Here is a 19347-nt window from a genome sequence, read left to right on the forward strand (position 1 = left end):
GTTCTGCCATGGAAAACGGTTGATTTGTGGAATAAGCAAAACATGCTGCTACTAATGAACTCCCATCACTCACCAGGTATAAGAGGTCCATGAACACTATGTTAACAGTGAAAAATAGGTTAGTTTTCGTAAGTTGATGGCTTCTTTGCTTCCAATACGTATCAAAAGTCTTTGGCCTTTCGGCTGTTACAATCCAATTTGGGACTCTCACCAAATTATGAACAAGTGCCATAATATCCACTTATATCCTACAAACCGATCATCTGATTTAGCTCTTTTTCCATGTTCAGCTCAACTCGCCAAATTATGAACTCTGGATTTGGGTACCTCTTCGGATTTCACCGGACAGGTTGTTACGTGACAAGTTCAGGAGGCTGAGAAATGTCAAACCTCTCACCTGGGATACTACCTGACCAGTAGATGATAAAAATCTTAATGAGTTGCAGCAGTAGCAAACACACTATCCCAGTTCAATTGACACAACTCCAGAAAAATAATGCAACTTATAGCCATCCTCAACTGAGATACTACCTATTCAAAGCATTTTTGCGATGGGGAGAGAGAGACCTACTCATGCTTTCTCTCAATCATCATCCTCAACCACCACCCTCAACTTCCTTCTAAGTACGGCACTTTGCATCCGTCTCTGAGGAGCTGTATCATTTCCATAATCTGTCAAATCATCATCCATATGATGATTTGGGTAATCATCTACATCATTAAGTAAAGAAACACCATTGTCATTGATACTGTCAGCTACTTCAGCCTCTGATGTGCCTTGAGGGCTGATATGGCTGAAAGTGTCACCCATGTCAATCACTGTGATATCGATTCCGCTCAACTGGTTGGTTACATCCCTGATCAAAATGCAAGCTTAAGCACCTCATATATAAACTTATTCAAAACGGTATAGTTATGATCTCAACCATACTTCAGCAGGTCTGGTTGCACTTACCCAAGAAAAATGATTACATGTTCCTTGGCCATCTTAAAATGGCCCAATAGGACAAAGGGAATCAAAGTTACTCATCTTATTCATGATCCATCTACTTTTCCAAAATCCAGCAACATTAAATAAATAGAGATCGCTCGGGTTTTGATTTTGAGGAGTTAATTAAAAAGTTATGATGACATTCTAATGCTTACATTAAGAAGAAAGAAGGAAAACATACCTCTGTGTGGAAATTGTCTTCCTGGAGTTTTCATCAATTACAGCTGTGACTTTCTCATCCTTTGACTTTGAAAGTAACTTCCTTTTTTTCCTATATATTTTTATATATATAACAAAAATTAGTGTTATAAGCAGCTGAACAGAGGAAAATTAACTAAATTCAGTAGCAACCACCAATGAGAGAATTGTTACTTTGGAGTTTGGACACTAGATTTATAAATAAATCAAGTTAATATGTGCAGTGTTTCTGAGCTAATGGAGAGGAGCTCATGATATTGGTGCATAAGTGCATGTACCAGTGCATCCACAACAATCATATTTTCATATGCGTTGCAGTAACTCTCGACTAGAGATCATCAGTGCAAGGACTGATCACAAGCATCTTATTTTCAATACGCAGTGGTGTAACTCACAGCTAGAGATCATCAGTGCAGTGACTGATAAGATAAGCCTATGATATCAGAAGTAGAATAATAGTAGATGGCTTTACTTTAGCAGATTATGCGCGCAGTTAAGTGCCCAAAAAAATCTCATACGAAAGAATCATCTAAAGTTTTTTCCTTTTTTTATTGGGATAACAGAAAAAAGTTAAAAACTTAGCATAAAGCCGATTTTATATGGAGAGGGGAGGGGGGGAGGAGGAGACTTACTGGAGACCGGAGTTTAGTGTTTCATCCTTGGATGCATTTACGAATTGTCCTGCACTGCTCTCATTGGGTAACTCCTTAGAGACTGGTCTTTGGGCATCCTTTTTTTTACGCCTGAAAAAAGGTCGGATAATAAATACAGTCTTGACAGGCTATACTGTTTGGCATTAGGATTGTAGAGCAAAAGAATGAAACTTACTGGAGAACAGAGCTTATGATTTCATCATCAGAATCATCCAACAATTTTCCTTCACCTTTCAACTTTAATAACTCTTCAGGGGATGATCTATCACCATCCTTGTTTTTAGGCCTAAGGAAGGTATCAAAATCAAAAATAGAAAGAAAAATAAAACTAACAGAAAAAATGTAGTTAATCCTCGTAGGTGCCACTTTCCAGAGAAGTACAAAGAGCAAACACATCATGCTTTTGGTCAAAAAAGCTATTTTATTCAGAGCGGACGCTCTAATGGTGGCACAAAAAGAAACATGTCCAAAGAAAACAAGAACGATGTGGTATGAGAAGAGAGTATAAATTAATAACCATCCAAGGTTTAAGAGAGAATCTAGTAATGACCATTAGCAACAAAACAAAACTAAAATTAACTCAGGAGCCCAAAATCGATGCAAATTCCAACCAGAACATAAAAACAAATGCATGGCGATAAATTGATTGGAATGGGGAAATGCCTCATCGAGGTCACTAGCTACATAAGCTGGCAGAATTCAAAGTACATCATATTGATGAGATTTGACTTATGAGTTCTTCAATGAAAGGAGCTAAACGTCAAAGTTAAGACTATAGTTACCAAAAACACTTGCAAGTATCAAACACAGTTGTCATTGATCACCAAACAGTCAAAGACATTCGGAGATATAAACTACCTATTCATGAAGGAAAACAATGTTTCGTCATCAGAACCATGTCCTTTTCCCAGAGGAAAGTCATCAAGTTCCTCATCTCTCAGATACATGCTTGATTCAGACCTCTTGCGTCGAGGAACAAGCAGTCCAAGTTCCTTCAGTTTATGAGAGACTTGGGCCGCAGCGATAGTATTTTTCGTTTCCAGTGCATTTGCAATCATGTAGCTGCATCTCTTGTGGTATTTAAACCTGTGAACAGCCACAAAGAGTAATCATATATTATCATTATTATTTTAACAGTAAAAGAACTCAACTATTATTGCACAGAGGGGACAGTGCCCTTCCATGTAGAAAACATATACATCATTCGCTAGAAACTAGCTCTATGACATCAAAAGCAAGTTTCATCCATTTCAGTATTTCACAACTACCGCAGAACCAATCATAATAGCAGTAGAACCATCCATATTTAATTATCCCAAAATATGTTTTCTTTTCTCTCAAAGTTCCACTATTCAATTCTTTCCATACAGTTCATGTAAGAGCTAATGAGACTATAAACTGAATGTTTTTACTCGCATTGCACCCTTCAAACAGCTCCATTCCCGTACTTCCTCCTATTGGCAACTGTTCAAATCATTCCCAAAAAAATTAGACCCATACCTCTTAGTTTGCTAACCAAATTACAAAGGACGGTTAAAAGCCCAGTACATACTCTTTATTTCTGTTGAAATATGGTATAAATGATGTGAAACGCCTCAACTAACTTGTTGGATTGAATGACAAAGTAACTAATCTTAACATGGTATCAAAGGAAGAAGTATTGGGCTCGAACCTTGTCTATTGCAATTTAAACCCCCATTTGTTGTTACCCCAAGTGTGGGCCTTTATGTGTATTTGTTGTTGCCTCAAGGTGGGCCTCGTTTGTTGTGCACGTGCATGTGAAATGCCTCAACCCAACAAGTTAATTTATTGGGTTGAATGACAAAGTAACTAATCTTATTAACCTCTAACTGGGATTCATCATATCCAAGATCAGACAAAGAGCAAGACAAGTAACAGTCATAAACCATTTAAGTTTGAACTAGAATGTTCAGTTAAGTTTAAACTAGAATGTTTAACAATAGATCAAGCTAATTAAAACTCACTGCTCAAATAAAGTTTTAACCATAGCCTCCTCATCTTCACTGAAAGCACACACTCTTTTTCTTGTCTTCCTGCTAAAACAGTAAGGCAGCTTATGAAAAACAAATTAAGTAAAGAGTTACGCTATAAAGTATGTTAAGAGATGCACGTAATATTAATCAATGCGAATGAGTTCATGAATGCTCGAGTTGGACTACAAAAGTAGTTCCCTTGTAACATAAAATATGTGAATTGCAACTCCAAGCTCATGAATAACAATAAATACTTACAAGGGCTGCAGACTTAAAGGGGCTTCTTCTGATACAATTGAATCATCATAAGCAGTTTCTCCTTCAAATTTTGTTCCTTCTTTACCAGGTTGATCACAGTCTGCCGGAAAAGATATTCCCGCATGACGCACCCTTTTCTTCGGCACAACTTGTAGTCCTAACTGCTCAAGTTTGTTGGAAACTTGAGCCGCTGAAATTTTGCCATCAGGATCTAGGGATTGTGCAATGAGACTGCTACAGTTCCAGTTGTCTTTGAATCTAGTACAAAAAATAATCCTTAAATAAAATAGCAAGCAAGCTAAATCAAGTCAACGGAAAATAAAGCATTGGGTCAAGCACTACCCAACTAAAAAAAAACTATGATTTATATACTATATAATAATTCTTAAGAAGATTCTACGGAAAATAAAAGAATGTTAAATTCAAAAGGCTCTTACTTCTCGTAGAGATCCTTGATTTTCGTTTCCAACTCATCAGTTAGAACAAGCCTTCTCTTTCTTCCAGAAATCCGTCCAGATTTCTCTTCTACAAGTCTCTCGCTGAATAAACCAAATAAACCAAGTAAGGAAGAAAAAGACCCACAACATTAAAAATAAAAAATAAAGAAAACACTTAGGGTACTGTCTTTGGTGTCATACTGGTCAGCATTTTCTCTCTCACTAATCTCACAGCCTGAAACAGATTTGACGCCCTCATGCACTTCATCAAAGTTTTCATTCTCTCTAGAAAACAAATAATTATGTTAGTCTATATTATGTTGAGGGAAAATGGTTAATAAAAAATAATAAAGCTCTAAAGTCAAGCAATCAATGAAAGAAAATTTGCATCAGCAAGAAAGAATGCCAAAATCGCCAGAGTTTTGTGAATGGCCCAAGATCACAAAATAAGCTACCTAAAATCTAAAATGGTGCCAAATTCAATGTTAATGAAGTAAAAAAGAAACAACTTTATGATAGATGTCAGATGAAGCTTGATGGGGCATGTCTTACTCCTGATATCCCAGCTCATGGGAGATCATAACATCAGCTTCGTCCTCTCCTAGCGCATCTGCTATGCTTTTGTGAGTCCATCCATCGGCATGTGATGCCCCAGTTTCTCCATTGCTTAGTCGCCAAGCCATACTCTTTTTCTTCATATTCCCAACCTCGTGCAACAAATATTCAGCATTAATATAATGGCATTCTTTTCGATTCTTCCAGAAGAGAACATCCACAAAGAGTAAGGGTAAATTCCTCATTTTCTTTAGCATTTTTCTAACCAAACTGGTCAAGAAACCAACAATATCCGCATATTGCTCACATGGATGTGACTTCTGCTCAACCAGAATGTCATAGAATGTCGTGAAGAGTGATAACTGCAAAATTTAGTCCGAGAAAAGCATACGAGTGAGATAAAAACACAAACATGACCAGTAAAACTTACCAAGGATAAAAGAAACTCAAATCTTGACCTGATATAGCATTGGCGACAGTTCTAGTTCATCAGTGATCCTCCGTAACATGCGGATTATGTAATGATTGGTATTGTTGGAATTGCTCTTATAAAACTTAAGCAACCAGCACAAGTTTTGAATAATGCTGCTTTGTGCAAATCCAGAAATAAACTTAGAGACCTTGAAATCAACTTCATCATTTGCAGCTGGCAGCTCATCACCAGACAAATCACTGTTTCCACTAAGAAGATCGTCAGCATGTTCAGTCTTTCTTTTATGCGTTTGTGGCAGAACGGCTCCAACATTTACTGCTGGTACCACAGATATCTCAGGCGCATCCACCTTATCTGGGATACTGACGTCTTCGTTCCCATTACAAACTGCATTTGTGAGCCTTTCCTTATGTGATGAGCCCAAATCTGTTGATCGCTCACCATTACAGATCCCAGTCTCAACCTGATTGACTTGGACTACAGAAAGTTCATTGTCAGCTAGCATCTTGTCATTTGAAGCTTTCTTTTTTCTACCCTTCCTTGACCTTTTGGAAACCTTTATGATAAATAACAGTTAAAATGTTAATCATTAGTGGGGAAAAAGTAATTACTAAAAGCAATTTTTTGAGGAAATGTATGGAAGATTTCATAGAAGCATTTTTTATATCGGCTTCAGCACATGAAGAGCTACATGCTAAGAATTTCACCTTGATATTGACAATTGTACGAAGGGCTAAACGCTAAGAGCTCCACAAAGGTATATATAATCACAACCCATACCATTATTAGTTTTTCATCTAGCAGTATCAAAAACATTGCACCTTTAACACTTTTGAGAGAAGAGAATTCAAAGAAACTTGGTGATGAATCCATTCCAAAAGCTGAAACTATTCTTCACCAAAATTCAAGTTGAATATTATAGAAGGGAAACAAACATATATGTCAGTAAAGCTATTCTGCAAATGGAAACATGGCATACCCGTAATGTGCCACGTGCTTGAAGATTCTCCATAAGACATACAATTACATGTATCATTTCCACTAAATCTGCAAGATCACTGCAAAAATGAACAAGCAAACAAACAAATAAACAAAATAGAAGTATCACCAATGGCAAGACAATTAAGCAAGCTAAGACAACCAAATATTTATTTTGCATGTGTAGCAGCACTACAGCCCCTTAAAGACTAATGGGTTAACCGGTACTCGTGAAAATTTTACGAGCATTACAAAATACAAACCATAAAGAAATGCATATTAACAATGGTTTGGGTTGGACCCCATGGTCCACCAGAAAAGTCTTAAAAAGAAATCAATACCAAAGAGAGAGTCCTTTGACAGCTATGGTGAAAACAGGAAAATTAAATTGTTAATGAGACACATAGTTCCACTGTATGCATAAACTTCATGCAATAGGATACATGACTACACTCCCATTTATATCTAGTGATACAAAGAAAACAAACCTTTTTGGTTGCTTGTGAGTGTCAAATGATTTGATCAGGTTCAACAGAAACTGAGTCATTCCTTCATCAGTCTGATCATAGAACAACTTGTAAAGCATAATGCGAGCTGTTTGAGGCTCTCTGGAATCTTCCGGCAGTAACTTAAGGATCAAATCTAACATGCGGATCTGCAAGAAGTAGATGCCAAAACTTGAACATCGAAACTTCAATCAGAAAAGGTACTAATCAGAAAGAAAAGCATAAGGTGTAAGCAAAGCTCATATCCTGGCTTTTCTTTCATTAACTTGAAGTGATAATAAAATAGCAATGAAAGGGAGACCATTGCTTTGACATTGATTTTTCTTCTTTTTAAGCTTTTCAGGAATGTAAGTGTGTTTTTGTAACATGATTACATAATGGTCACTTTTTCCATTGCTTGCAATCCTAAAGCTGAAATGAAGCAGTAATATCGAGATAAGAAAGCATCTGCCATCCATTATAGATAAGTAAAGAGGCATGAAATTAGCATTTATTTCTACAAAATTCAAAAATGGAGGAAAAAAATAATCCGCCAGAGACGTTACGAGGTATACTCAAGCATTTATTTGAAGGAGGCAATTATAATAGACCAACCATATAAAAGAATCAACTAGATGATAGCATATTAATCACCATTGTCTTCATAAGAGAACCCGCAGCAGACAAGAACTTGTAGTTGCTTGTTTCCTTCAAGCCTTCAAATGCATCACGCCATCTTGACATGACCAATAGAAACATTGGCTCATTCATTGACGCTGCAATGGGTCCACATATATCACCTCTGAATTCTGTGCTAACAGCATATTTGCTGGGAGAGACTTGAGAAGTATCTGTTTCCATGTCTGGCTGTTGAATAAAAAATACCAAAGAAACAGTTTAACTATATTGAATATGGCATCATTGACATTGTGCACAGAGCTTGAGTCACAAGTGATCTGATGAAATGTACCTAAATAAAACCAAGGGATCAAACCTACAAAATTCATTGACTAAAATTACTGCTCAATCCAAAAACTCACACAGAAGATTTGCATAACACCCATTTCAAGAAATTGAAAAGGTAGACACAATAAATAATGAACTTCATCAAGCAAAAATTTTCTCCTTTGGCAACCGGATCAAAGTATCCCTACAAAATTCAACACTGCACAGGATGCAATAAAAGGATAGCAATCCTGTTATTAAGTTCACAAGCATATCATTAAAATTCAAGAACAGTGTCATTATGTCATAACATAAAAGAAAACAACATAATACATACTAAAGCATAAAATCAGAGATGAATTGCTATGCCTCTCACCTTGGAGATCAAAAACTTGTGATATTGAAAAGAAGTAACAAAATGAGAAACGTGGAAGAAAACTATGATATCACTGCTCTGAATTCCATGACATTCTTTTTCAATATCCTCTCGGACTGACCGCATCAAAACTGAAATGCATTTGGTTTAAATTAATTATAACCATCAAAAGGGAAATAAATCAAGAAAATGTGAATAAGGATTCACTTTCCATTTACTTACCATTGTAACCCCCTCCTAGAAACTGGCCTATAAAATTATGAAGCAACTCCAAAATGTCATCCTTAGTTGAAGCTAATCGACCATAATCCCACACAATCTTCTTAGTTGGACCACGTTGAACTTTGTGAGGTTTAAGCAAAGCATTGCAAGAAGCAGAAGTAGGGTTTCCTTTGACCACTGCTTTAGAACCATCCTGTCCCATAGAAGCAGCAACATTATTAAATTGATAAGTGAAACGCCTCACAAAGCATCAGCAACAGTTAAAAACACCATACCATGGTAAGCCGTGCAAAAGCTCCACTAAATTGTGAATGACGACCCATATTCCGCTGTCGGAAAAGTTTTCTTTTCTCTTCTTCCTCTTCCATAATTGACTTGAGATTATCAAAAGATGCTTTGGTTTTTTCTACCACCTAAATTAACCCATCAAAAAAGGAAAAAAAAAATTACCATTTATAAACAATAACCAGCGGAATAACAATTCAAAAGATGGTATTTGACTGACACATGCTTCATATCTCAAACTTACGTAAGGAAAACTTTTAAAGAGGTTTCTTTACTGCCATACGCTATTGTTTTCCTTTGAAAATTTTCTTGTTAGCATTAAACAAAGATGTGGGAAAAGGATGAAGAAACACAAACCTTGGAATCCTTTAAATGTGCTTTGGCTATCAGTTCTGGCTCCTGGCCAATGAAAACATAATAGAAAATCTCCAATAAAAGTAAGTTATCTTGGCGAAAATAGCCGCAAGAACCGCCAACATGTTGAGTAATAACAATAACTAGGTCCATTATATTTTCATGGAACAGAAGTTCCAGAAATTTATCTCTCAGTAACAACAATTGACTAGCAGAATTCCCAGCCTTTTGCAGTGAGGAAACGTCTTGAATGGCAAGAATGTTTCGAAATAAAGTGAGTACAAGCTGGATCAATTTCCAGTCATCCTCGGTAAACGATTCACTGCATGACATACGAATCATGAGCAAGGATAACAAACAACTATCACCCATGCAAAAAGTAAATGCAATGTTTTCTTCAACATCGTTATAGTTGATATGTATGATATGAAAAGCATGAATGAACTAAATACCATTGTATTGCCCTGGTTTAACAGGAAAATGAGTCAGATCATCTTACACTCTATGAAGTTCCATTATAGCTTGGAGAAGAAAACAAAATATCTGGCGCTTGCAGAATTATTCTGAGGAACCAATTAATAAGATTTCGTAACCACTTATGATTCAATCTTTCCATGTGAGCACGGAGTTTCATGCTGACCAACTATGCTCAAATAACGAGATTGAATTCTTCAACAGTCAACACAATGCATGTTGTTTTGATTTGCAAATAACTGACCACCATATGACATTTAAAAGTTGTATGATTAGCAATTGCACAACATTCATTATTGACAATGCACAAATATGATCAATGAATTGGATCGTGAAGATAACTGATTGCGCAGAATTCGGGTGTACCTTTCCAAATTTTGGAGTGGATCTTCAAGAAGGGACACAACCACTGCAAGAGTGTTACTACATGTAATTGCAGACTTCAAACCCCAAAGATACTCTATCTGTTGAGGGATATCACTGGATGAAGGTTCAACGGGCATGGTAAGAAACACCAAGACCTTTACTGCAGTATTAAGAATCGAAATTTTAAATAGAAAAAAAATCATCGCATTGAAATTTCTTGGGCATTCAAAATAAAATTACAACCACTGCATCTACCTGCATTTAGTACCAAGCTATGATCATCTTGACAGTGCTCCATAATTGGCACCAAATCTTTCGGCACAATGTTCCATCTACAGACTTGTTTAAATACTTCACGAGTCTGTGGATCATCACGCCTCAAAAATCTCAATAAATCCTTCAAATTATCTGCAAACAAAAATTAAGACATTCAAAATTCCCCAAAATTTCATGTTAAACATCGTGATGGCTCTTTTTCTCGTACCAAACAGAGATACCAATTTCCGAGTACGCCTCAAGTGATGAAACTAACAACTAACTCGTTTGTTAAGGGCAAGATGCAGACTAAAACGGTGCTGATGAGAAACATTAAAATTTATTTAAAATCGAATTTATTTCAATTTCATGAATTTTTAACACGATCGCCGAACAGAAGAATAAGGAGATTAGGAAGGATTCCTACCTAGACAGTTTTCGCCCTTCAAGTAGCCGATGCGATTGCCGTTTTCGTCCTCTTCAGCGACACCGAGACCAGAACAAATCAGAGATAAGCCTTGCAAGTCCATCCTCTACTGCGAGTATGAATTCCGATTGAGGGTTTTGTAAAAACTAGTAATAAGTTGGATATGAGAAAATCGGATCTGACCTTTGAGTCTGCTATAGGTGGACGAGGAATTGCGGCTTGTTTAATTGTTTATGGCGCCAGTCTTGCTGAAAATCTTCCCGCGCGATTAAGGCTGTGTTTGGGAAGGTGGAGAGATTTGGTACTGACAATACTAGGAGGAATTTCTGGAAACCTCGACATGGCGGAATCTGATAGGCTGACGGGGTTTTGAGATTGTGGAGAAATTTGGTGCTGCTAACCCTAGAAGGAATTCCTGGAAACCATGAGGTGGCGGAATTTAATTGCGCACGAAGTATCAGCGTAAGAGAATATACATTGGGCTAACGATTTTGATTGGTTAAGCTTGATGGGACCTGCAGCAAAGCATTATTTTTTCCCTTCTTTTTTTTTTAAATGATCGTTTATTTCCGCTCATTCATATTTCATACAATGAATAAGATATAAAAAATAAATTAAAAATTTTTATTTATTATTTGACACATTTTTAATGGGATGAACATCATACGCCTCGCATGTTTTGAAGTATTGTAATTGTAATAGTAATCCTATCAGGTGTAATCATAATACAAATCTTGACACGTATTATGATTACAAATTTTATAATATATGTAAAATATTGATAATGTGATTGCTAAAAATAAAAAAGTTTAAATTAAATCTAACATGCCATGTAAACAATACAAGAGTAATCAATAGGGCTCTTAACGATTTTTGTGACATCTATTTTTTAGGGTGGGACTCATGTGGAGCTTTGGCATGTTGCGGCTGATCACGCCTAAAATGTATTAGGCTTGAACTCAATCTAAGTCTTGTTTTGAGTTCCAAATTAGTTAGAGAATCTCATAATCAAGTCTGAGTTTGCCTCAATTCACAGTCTCGTGATCAATATATCAATGAATTTGAAGTTGAACTCAAATATTAATCAAACTTGTTATAAAGAAATGTCCCACATCGCTTGGTAAAAGTCAGTGATGTGATTTATAAGATGAAATCCGACCTTAAATACTTTAAGACTCTTTTAAATGACGAAATGGTGCGGACCTTGAGCTTAGAGCGAACAACATCTTAAACTGAGATGGGTCAAACCTCTCTTCTATCTTACCTCTTTCTTCCATTCCTCCCAACTTTTTTTAAATTATAATAAAACTAAAGTTTGACTTCGCTTAAATTAGAATTCGAAATGAGCTTAATCAGCTCGAGCCCAAACTACACATTAAAGATTCAATTAGCATGCAACCCTACTTACTTCTTAATATGAAACCCTTTTAATAAGTGTTTGTGTGCTTTATGTGGTTTTTTTCCCTCATTGCATCCATATAAAAATTAGTGAATATAATATAAATGCATAGTGTTATCCCGTAGTTTTTAAAAATAATAATTTTATCAAAATTAACAATACGTCTTACATTCGCACAAACTCGAGCAACATTGTTTTACTCACTAAGCGGATTTTCATGTCATGATATATATATATTACCAATGAAGTTATAAATACAACAATTAAATAGTAACTTAAAATTGACTTAGATGAATACATTGAATCATGTTTTAAGTTTATTGACACTTTTAAATAGTGTTCGGGGGAGGGTGGCAATAAAAAAAAAAAAAAAAGCAAAACCCTAACCATGAAAATAATTTGTAACAAGTGCAGGCTCTAAACCATAATTATGTAAAATTTCAATAAAACGACGCAGTATCAATGGTTTATCGACCTATCGTTTCAACTGTTTCTGAATAAGTTGCGCTAGAAGAAGACACTTGTTACATTTCGTCGATACAAACGAAGCACAACGTTCAGCCTCTTTGGCCCAGTCTCATACTCACGCCAAAACCATCGGCGATTTCCCCAACCACTCGGCGGGACGTTCAAGTTTTACATCTCTCTATCCACTTGACAACCCCATCACAACAGCACCTTCTTTTCTCTACACTTTCCTCTATCCCTCTAGCTCACATTTGTCTGGCAATGGCTCAAGTGGTTGTCACTAGATCGATTAATGGCTTGTCACTGTGCCCTAACTCTGGATCCGCACTGGAGGGAGCGGACAAGTTGAAGGCGGCGAGCTTTGCTTCTAGAGTGCTGGGACGGGAGGAGGAGAAGAAGAGCAAGAGAATTGCATATAGAAGCTCCAGAATCACGTGTAAGAGATCCACGGCGTCCGAAGTCGTTCCGGTGTCACCTGAGGATGTACTGAAGGTCCGTGCTGTTTGATTATGTTTTTTTTTTGGAGTTTTTTTATTATCGTTCGTTGGTGAGAATCACTGAGGTCTGAGAGAGCGGGGTAAAATAGTAGGAAATGAATTTTCAAAGTTTCAAATATTCTTTCTAGGACCCGAGGGTAAATATTTCACTAAACTAAGGCTAATGATGTTGTTTTTAGCTCAACTGTCCTGAGTAAAGCTAGTTTGTTTCGAAAGACAATGTATGTCTGAGTGGGATCTATTGATTATGAAAAATCAGCTGGTTGGGAAATAAAGAATGCAAGAAATACAAAACCATGTACCTTGATGGTATACGTCCTCACAAGCAAAGGACCAGTACACCTAATCAACAGAACCACCACCGCCAATGTTCTGTGAATCTTAGAAAAATGCAGGTGCTGGAAAGTAATTTGGAAGAATTCTCCTGCTCTTTCATTATATTTTTGTGGGTCTTACATGCCAATGTCAGTACATTATGCCATTATGGTTTGCTGAGGAAGAATGGAGGAAAAGGAAGGTGAATATTGATTTTACAATTTTGTTTTTGGTTGCTTCAGTTTTGGACTGTTGTTGGGTGAAGCTATTTCTAGCTATACCTCATGGTTTTAGCGGTAAAGTGTAATGAATCTTTCTTTTTTTGTCTCTGAAAGAGTATATATATATATACAGTAGTTGTTAACATTTTATTGTGTAACGTCAATATTTTAAAATTTGATTTTCTCCATTATGCTGTTGATTCATTTGACAATGGCAAGGGAATAGGTAATACTGATATGCAGTGAGTGAATGCGTACACCTTTCAATGTTCTAGTTTTGTTTCTAGCACATATTTCAAACTATGATTTGTAATCTATTATCTTTTGTGATCAGAGGGGAGAGCAGTTTCAAAAATTACCGGGAATAGAACAACTAGGTGACACATCAGTGAGTGTGTGGTCCAAACCTACTGTTAGACGTAAGACAAAAATTGTCTGCACAATTGGTCCTTCAACCAACACACGTGAAATGATATGGAAGCTGGCCGAGGCTGGAATGAATGTTGCTCGGATGAATATGTCTCATGGAGACCATGCGTCTCATCAGAAAGTTATTGATCTCGTTAAAGAGTACAATGCACAATCTCAAGACAACACCATTGCAATCATGCTTGACACCAAGGCAGGTTCTCCATTATGTCAACTTTAGACAATCTATTTATGATTGTTATCCCAGTTTATGGCATATGACTATATGAGTGTTTTGTTATCTAGGTCATAGACATGACATTTGGTTGTTGCTTCTCATGTATAATATTTGTAGTCTGTGAAATATCATTCTTAACATAAAACTACTTATTGATGATTTTGGTAGAAGATGACGAGATTTCGCATGAGCATTCTGCATGTGTGCTACATGCTTGTGTTTAAGTGTTTCAGTTTCAAGTCATTCGATGTTTGCAGCTTTAGTGGCTATGGCGAAAATTTTGTAGAACAGGATTGGCTTCTGATTGTGAATTAAGGAGGGTGGCTGCTGTTAAATAGAGATATAGTTCCGCTACCGTGCATATCAGAAATGAATCTTATATTCTCATAAATACCTTATGCGGAATTATGTAGGTTGCATTACATTTGATACATCTAAATTGAAACCGCTGGTTGTTGTTTAGCTCTATAACAAATAGAATTGAAGCTTGATTTGATGTATAGTTCTCTTAACTTTCCTTATATTGCTTATCTTAATCTATTCCTTGAGTTTTTTTTTAATCTGTCTATCTATCTGAATGTATGTGTTTGTTTTATCACCTTTATTCTCTTGTTCATTTGGCCGTTTCGTTATCAGGGTCCTGAGGTTAGGAGTGGTGACCTGCCGCAACCAATTATGTTAAATAGTGGAGAAGAATTCACTTTCACCATCAGGAGCGGTGTTGGCACGGCTGATCGCGTTAGTGTTAACTACGATGATTTTGTTAACGACGTGGAAGTGGGTGACATGCTGCTTGTAGATGGTAAGCTAATGCAATACCTTTTGTCATAACGTCGCTCCAGATGTTAATCGATTTAAGACAAAATGCATAAGAGTGGAGCACATTAAAAGCCCTTAGTTTTCTCCTTTATAACCTTTTTGAAAATGTTAAAAAGTGAGATTTATTCAATTTATCATTGGTTCTGCTCTCATCAGATGACAAGGGTGCATGTGACTGGATAACAAATACTTGTGTGAACAAATTTTTTTACTTACATGACATTTTCTTCCCTATTTTTGAATTCTTTTTAACTCTTATGCATGCATTTGTATTTCTATTTGCATATGCTCTTTTGTTGCTATGTGCAACAAGCTTACCGGAAGTCTGGAAGATGTCTTGTGGTGTTCTAAGAATAATTGCAGGAAACAGAGGGCATTATCCATATACTGACAACTGCCACTAGCCAAAGCAAATATTACCTCCCCATTATAGTAGTTTCAGTAGCCTTTGAGTTTGGTAACATGATTTTCAATGATCTAAATTGGTAAAATTTTGATAGAAGGCATACTAGTGTTAAGATCATTATCTGGAACAGCAAAAGGTATTGCAATCTTATACTTCTCTCTCTTGATTCATGCTTCAGGCGGTATGATGTCTTTCATGGTGAAGTCCAAGACAGAAGATTCAGTGAAATGCGAAGTTGTTGATGGGGGAGAGCTCAAGTCTAGGCGCCACCTTAATGTTCGAGGAAAAAGTGCCACACTTCCTTCTATAACTGGTGGGATATTAAATACTGTCTTAAGTCTAATACTTTCTGATGTTTTATTACGAAGTCACTATTGACATTGGCTTGTCGCAGATAAGGACTGGGATGATATTAAATTTGGAGTGGATAATCAAGTTGACTTTTATGCTGTTTCTTTTGTTAAAGACGCACAAGTCGTTCATGAGTTGAAGAATTATCTGCAAAGTAATGTTTAGTACTTTAATTCTTTTAGAAGAATTCTGGATTACAATTGCAATGCTCTGACTTGCGTTTGCTTTATGTAATACTCTTCTTCTACTATTTTTCCAGGTTGTGGGGCAGATATTCATGTTATTGTGAAAATTGAAAGTGCTGATTCTATACCAAATTTGCATTCGATCATCACAGCATCCGATGGGGTAATTACATGATTGATTGATTCTATTGATTGAATTATAGAGTGACGGCTATCTAAAAGTCATAACATGGTTACCATCTGGATTTATTAACTCTTCAATGCTTCTTTCTCTTTGTCTTTACTGAAAAGGCCACAAATCGCTTTTAAGCTTTTCTCAAAACCATGACATTGTTATTTATGGGAGCGAACCTAGGATTATCTTTTTTCGGTACTTTTCTGAATGCCTTGGAATGAAAATGAAAAAAGTTTTCTCTACTTGGATCTTGGAGAAGATATATTGCTGTATTAAAAAAAAGGATGTGCCAACATGGATCCAAGTGCGGAAATTTTACTGGATATATGCTGGAAATAATATGCACTCTTCTTCTTTAGGCAATGGTTGCACGAGGAGATTTGGGTGCGGAGCTCCCTGTTGAGGAAGTTCCACTTCTGCAGGTATTATCGACAGTAATGGCATTACCTGTTGCAGGCATTTTTGTTTTCCTAGTGTTTCTTAGATAAAAATCTGCTGATTGCAAAATGTAGGAAGAGATAATCAGGATTTGTCGCAGCATGGGGAAAGCTGTCATTGTGGCTACAAATATGCTGGAAAGCATGATTGTTCATCCAACTCCAACCAGAGCAGAGGTATCAGATATTGCAATAGCTGTTAGAGAGGGTGCAGATGCAGTCATGCTTTCTGGAGAAACTGCTCATGGAAAGTAAGTTGATTATCTTCTGATTAATCAGACTGTTCAAACTTGAATGCCTCTATGCGAGAAAATATATGGACATCTCAACCTGCCTTCTGGCAGAAGTAATTGTTGATATATCTATTGATTTAGTGGAAGTTTCCCTGATTGAGGGGATTTCGTGTGAATGTGATTATTTTAGTTCCTACAAGAATGATCATATGTTCCATATATGACTCCCCTTCATTGGGGTGTTTGCATTGAAAGGTTGCTTAAACTTATGTCATCCATATCATAACCAATTTACTGACTTTGAAGCACTTAAACCTGTAGTTGGCTTGCTAATTGCAACAGAGCATGTGCAAAGCTTTCAGTAATTAGAATGCTATGAACATAAATGATTTTCTTATTGATGCGTAATTAAGTGATATCACTTCCTTACAGGTTCCCATTGAAAGCCGTGAAAGTTATGCACACGGTCGCATTACGAACAGAAGCAACCATAGATGGTGGTGTAATGCCACTTAATCTTGGTCAAGCTTTCAAGGTTACCTAATATTGGGTTTTGTATGAATTGAGCCTTTGTCTTCTGTTTACCTTTGATAATCAAACACATCATAATTTACTGGTGAATCTTGTTTTCCTGTAGAACCACATGAGCGAGACGTTCGCTTACCATGCAACAACGATGTCTAACACTTTGGGAACATCTATTGTTGTCTTCACCAGAACTGGAATCATGTCCATACTACTGAGCAATTATCGACCCTCTGGCACAATTTTTGCTTTCACAAATGAGTAAGTTCTTGAAATTAAAATTTGATGCTATGTCTTTTGTATAATGTTTACATGGAAAACAGCATACTGAGTACTAAACCTAATAAATGAATGGTGTAACTCGAAAGAGGGGATGGGTCTCTTTTCCATTTATCTCAACATCATAGTCATATTCTGTTTTCACTTCACTTCTGAAATAGCCAAGCGAGTTACATCTTTAACATACGACCAAACTAGTGAACTCCAAAATACTAAGCTGGAGGCTTAATCCTTTCGGTGATTGGTAGATCAGCTAGTTTGGAATTCCTCGTCAATGTCCTATTCTAAGTGTTTGTAAAAATTTGGCTTATTGATGGGCTGATGTTGGGTCACTCATTATGATGTACACAAATTGATTGGTTTGATTAATTACCATATTTTGATGGTCACATAGGAAGAGGATTCAACAGAGGCTGGCGCTATATCAAGGAGTATGTCCCATCTATATGCAATTTTCTGATGATGCTGAAGAAACCTTTCAAAATGCTTTAGGTTTGCTGCAGGTACAGTTTTACTTGACAATGTGCCATAAATTTTGTTTGAGCAAGTAACGAAGGAATTCATTAGCATTTCCATCGGCCAATATATTTTATGCAGTTGCACATGTTCTTATGCTATTATTCGTAGTCGTTAAATATTTACTCTCAAGTGGATGGATATTTTGGGTTTGTTAAGGTCAGAATATCAACCAAGATATCTCTGTGTTAGCTAAGATGCATGTTCTCTTCAAGCTTGGGGTGACATTTCTAAAGTTATTTTCATGTGCTATTGGTGTATACATGTACAATGTGGCCCACATTGGCAATGCTGTAATTTTTGAGAAATTCCACTGGCAGACCATTGGATGGATGTTTGACTGTGAGGCTTAAATTTTTTTGAAGATGCTCTGTTACTGATGATTAGAACGGATGACCTAGATATGGAGACTTGGCCTATAAGGCTAATACTCAAACTAGAACATAGTTTGATTGTGCTGTGTAAGATGATGATAACAAAAACTGATATTTTGTGGCGTCATAACTAAGCCATTAAAATCTTGCAGTTTTAGAATGTATGATGCATATTATTTGTTTTCATGTACAGGAACATGGGATGGTGAAGGAAGGAGAGGAGGTGGCCCTTGTTCAGAGCGGCAAACAGCCCATCTGGAGGTCTCAATCCACTCACAACATCCAGGTCAGGAAAGTCTGGGCGAAATGAAAGAGATACCTAGTTGTCCAAGGCATCAATCTTCATTCATGGATAAATTAACTCCTAGTAGGATACTACTTCACACTTCTACTATGGAAATGGCATGAGGTTTGCACTGTATGTTGCTAGATACACGTGCTTCTTAGTTTCCATCTTGTTTTAATTCCTTCTATTTTTATTTATTATCATTGGTATTTGCCCTAAAAAGATGCGGAGATTCTTGGTGATCCTGATTCCTGATTGGTGTCCCAGCCTCAGTATTCAATAGCAAAGACAATGGCCAATTTTTCACTATGAACAGCCAGATGATATTCCTCATCTTCTTCCTCCGCGTCATGAAACACAGAATCAGCCTTGGGGACATACCTCAACTCTTTCATCTTTCCTACTAGTACATCCAACTCTTGATGGATCTTCTTGGAGTGAGAATGTGACTGGTCACCTGCACGAAAGGTGTGAATATGACCTTTGAGCTCAAAATTTCTAACACCAAGGGCATTCTTGAGTCCTTTGC

General features: G+C 36.7%; 2 protein-coding genes across 9 annotated transcripts; one reads left to right on the forward strand and one right to left on the reverse strand.

Annotated features, from left to right (window-relative positions):
- Nucleotides 1–90: 90 nt before the first annotated feature.
- Nucleotides 91–11085, reverse strand: LOC119984779 (protein timeless homolog). Of its 7 annotated transcripts, none has more exons than XR_005464984.1 (23): nt 10870–11084; nt 10687–10792; nt 10260–10412; nt 10005–10164; nt 9168–9486; nt 8801–8938; nt 8526–8718; nt 8304–8434; nt 7637–7849; nt 6986–7152; nt 6499–6577; nt 5545–6075; nt 5084–5448; nt 4733–4816; nt 4532–4633; nt 4095–4352; nt 3828–3899; nt 2701–2928; nt 2018–2128; nt 1822–1932; nt 1173–1262; nt 532–857; nt 91–409 (listed from the first exon to the last, which is right to left on the reverse strand). XR_005464984.1 is itself a non-coding variant. In XM_038828889.1 (21 exons), exons 1-21 carry the CDS (start codon nt 10787–10789, stop codon nt 584–586), a joined length of 3882 nt encoding a protein of 1293 aa, XP_038684817.1. In that variant the 5' UTR covers nt 10790–11085; the 3' UTR covers nt 91–583. The 7 variants fall into 7 exon arrangements, 1 of the variants encoding a protein (XP_038684817.1); XR_005464983.1 differs by having other exon boundaries at nt 10687–10795; XR_005464982.1 differs by having other exon boundaries at nt 10687–11084.
- Nucleotides 11086–12611: 1526 nt separating this feature from the next.
- LOC119984594 (plastidial pyruvate kinase 2-like) lies at nt 12612–18999 on the forward strand. Of its 2 annotated transcripts, XM_038828611.1 has the most exons (12): nt 12612–13045; nt 13921–14208; nt 14869–15034; nt 15636–15770; nt 15852–15962; nt 16068–16156; nt 16528–16590; nt 16681–16856; nt 17271–17373; nt 17476–17624; nt 18037–18145; nt 18726–18999. In XM_038828611.1, exons 1-12 carry the CDS (start codon nt 12815–12817, stop codon nt 18840–18842), a joined length of 1737 nt encoding a protein of 578 aa, XP_038684539.1. In that variant the 5' UTR covers nt 12612–12814; the 3' UTR covers nt 18843–18999. The 2 variants fall into 2 exon arrangements, with proteins under 2 accessions (XP_038684539.1, XP_038684540.1); XM_038828612.1 differs by lacking the exon at nt 15852–15962.
- The last annotated feature ends 348 nt before the right edge of the window (nt 19000–19347 follow it).

The sequence above is a fragment of the Tripterygium wilfordii genome, chromosome 18 (assembly GCF_013401445.1).
Source record: "Tripterygium wilfordii isolate XIE 37 chromosome 18, ASM1340144v1, whole genome shotgun sequence".
Taxonomy (NCBI): domain Eukaryota; kingdom Viridiplantae; phylum Streptophyta; class Magnoliopsida; order Celastrales; family Celastraceae; genus Tripterygium; species Tripterygium wilfordii.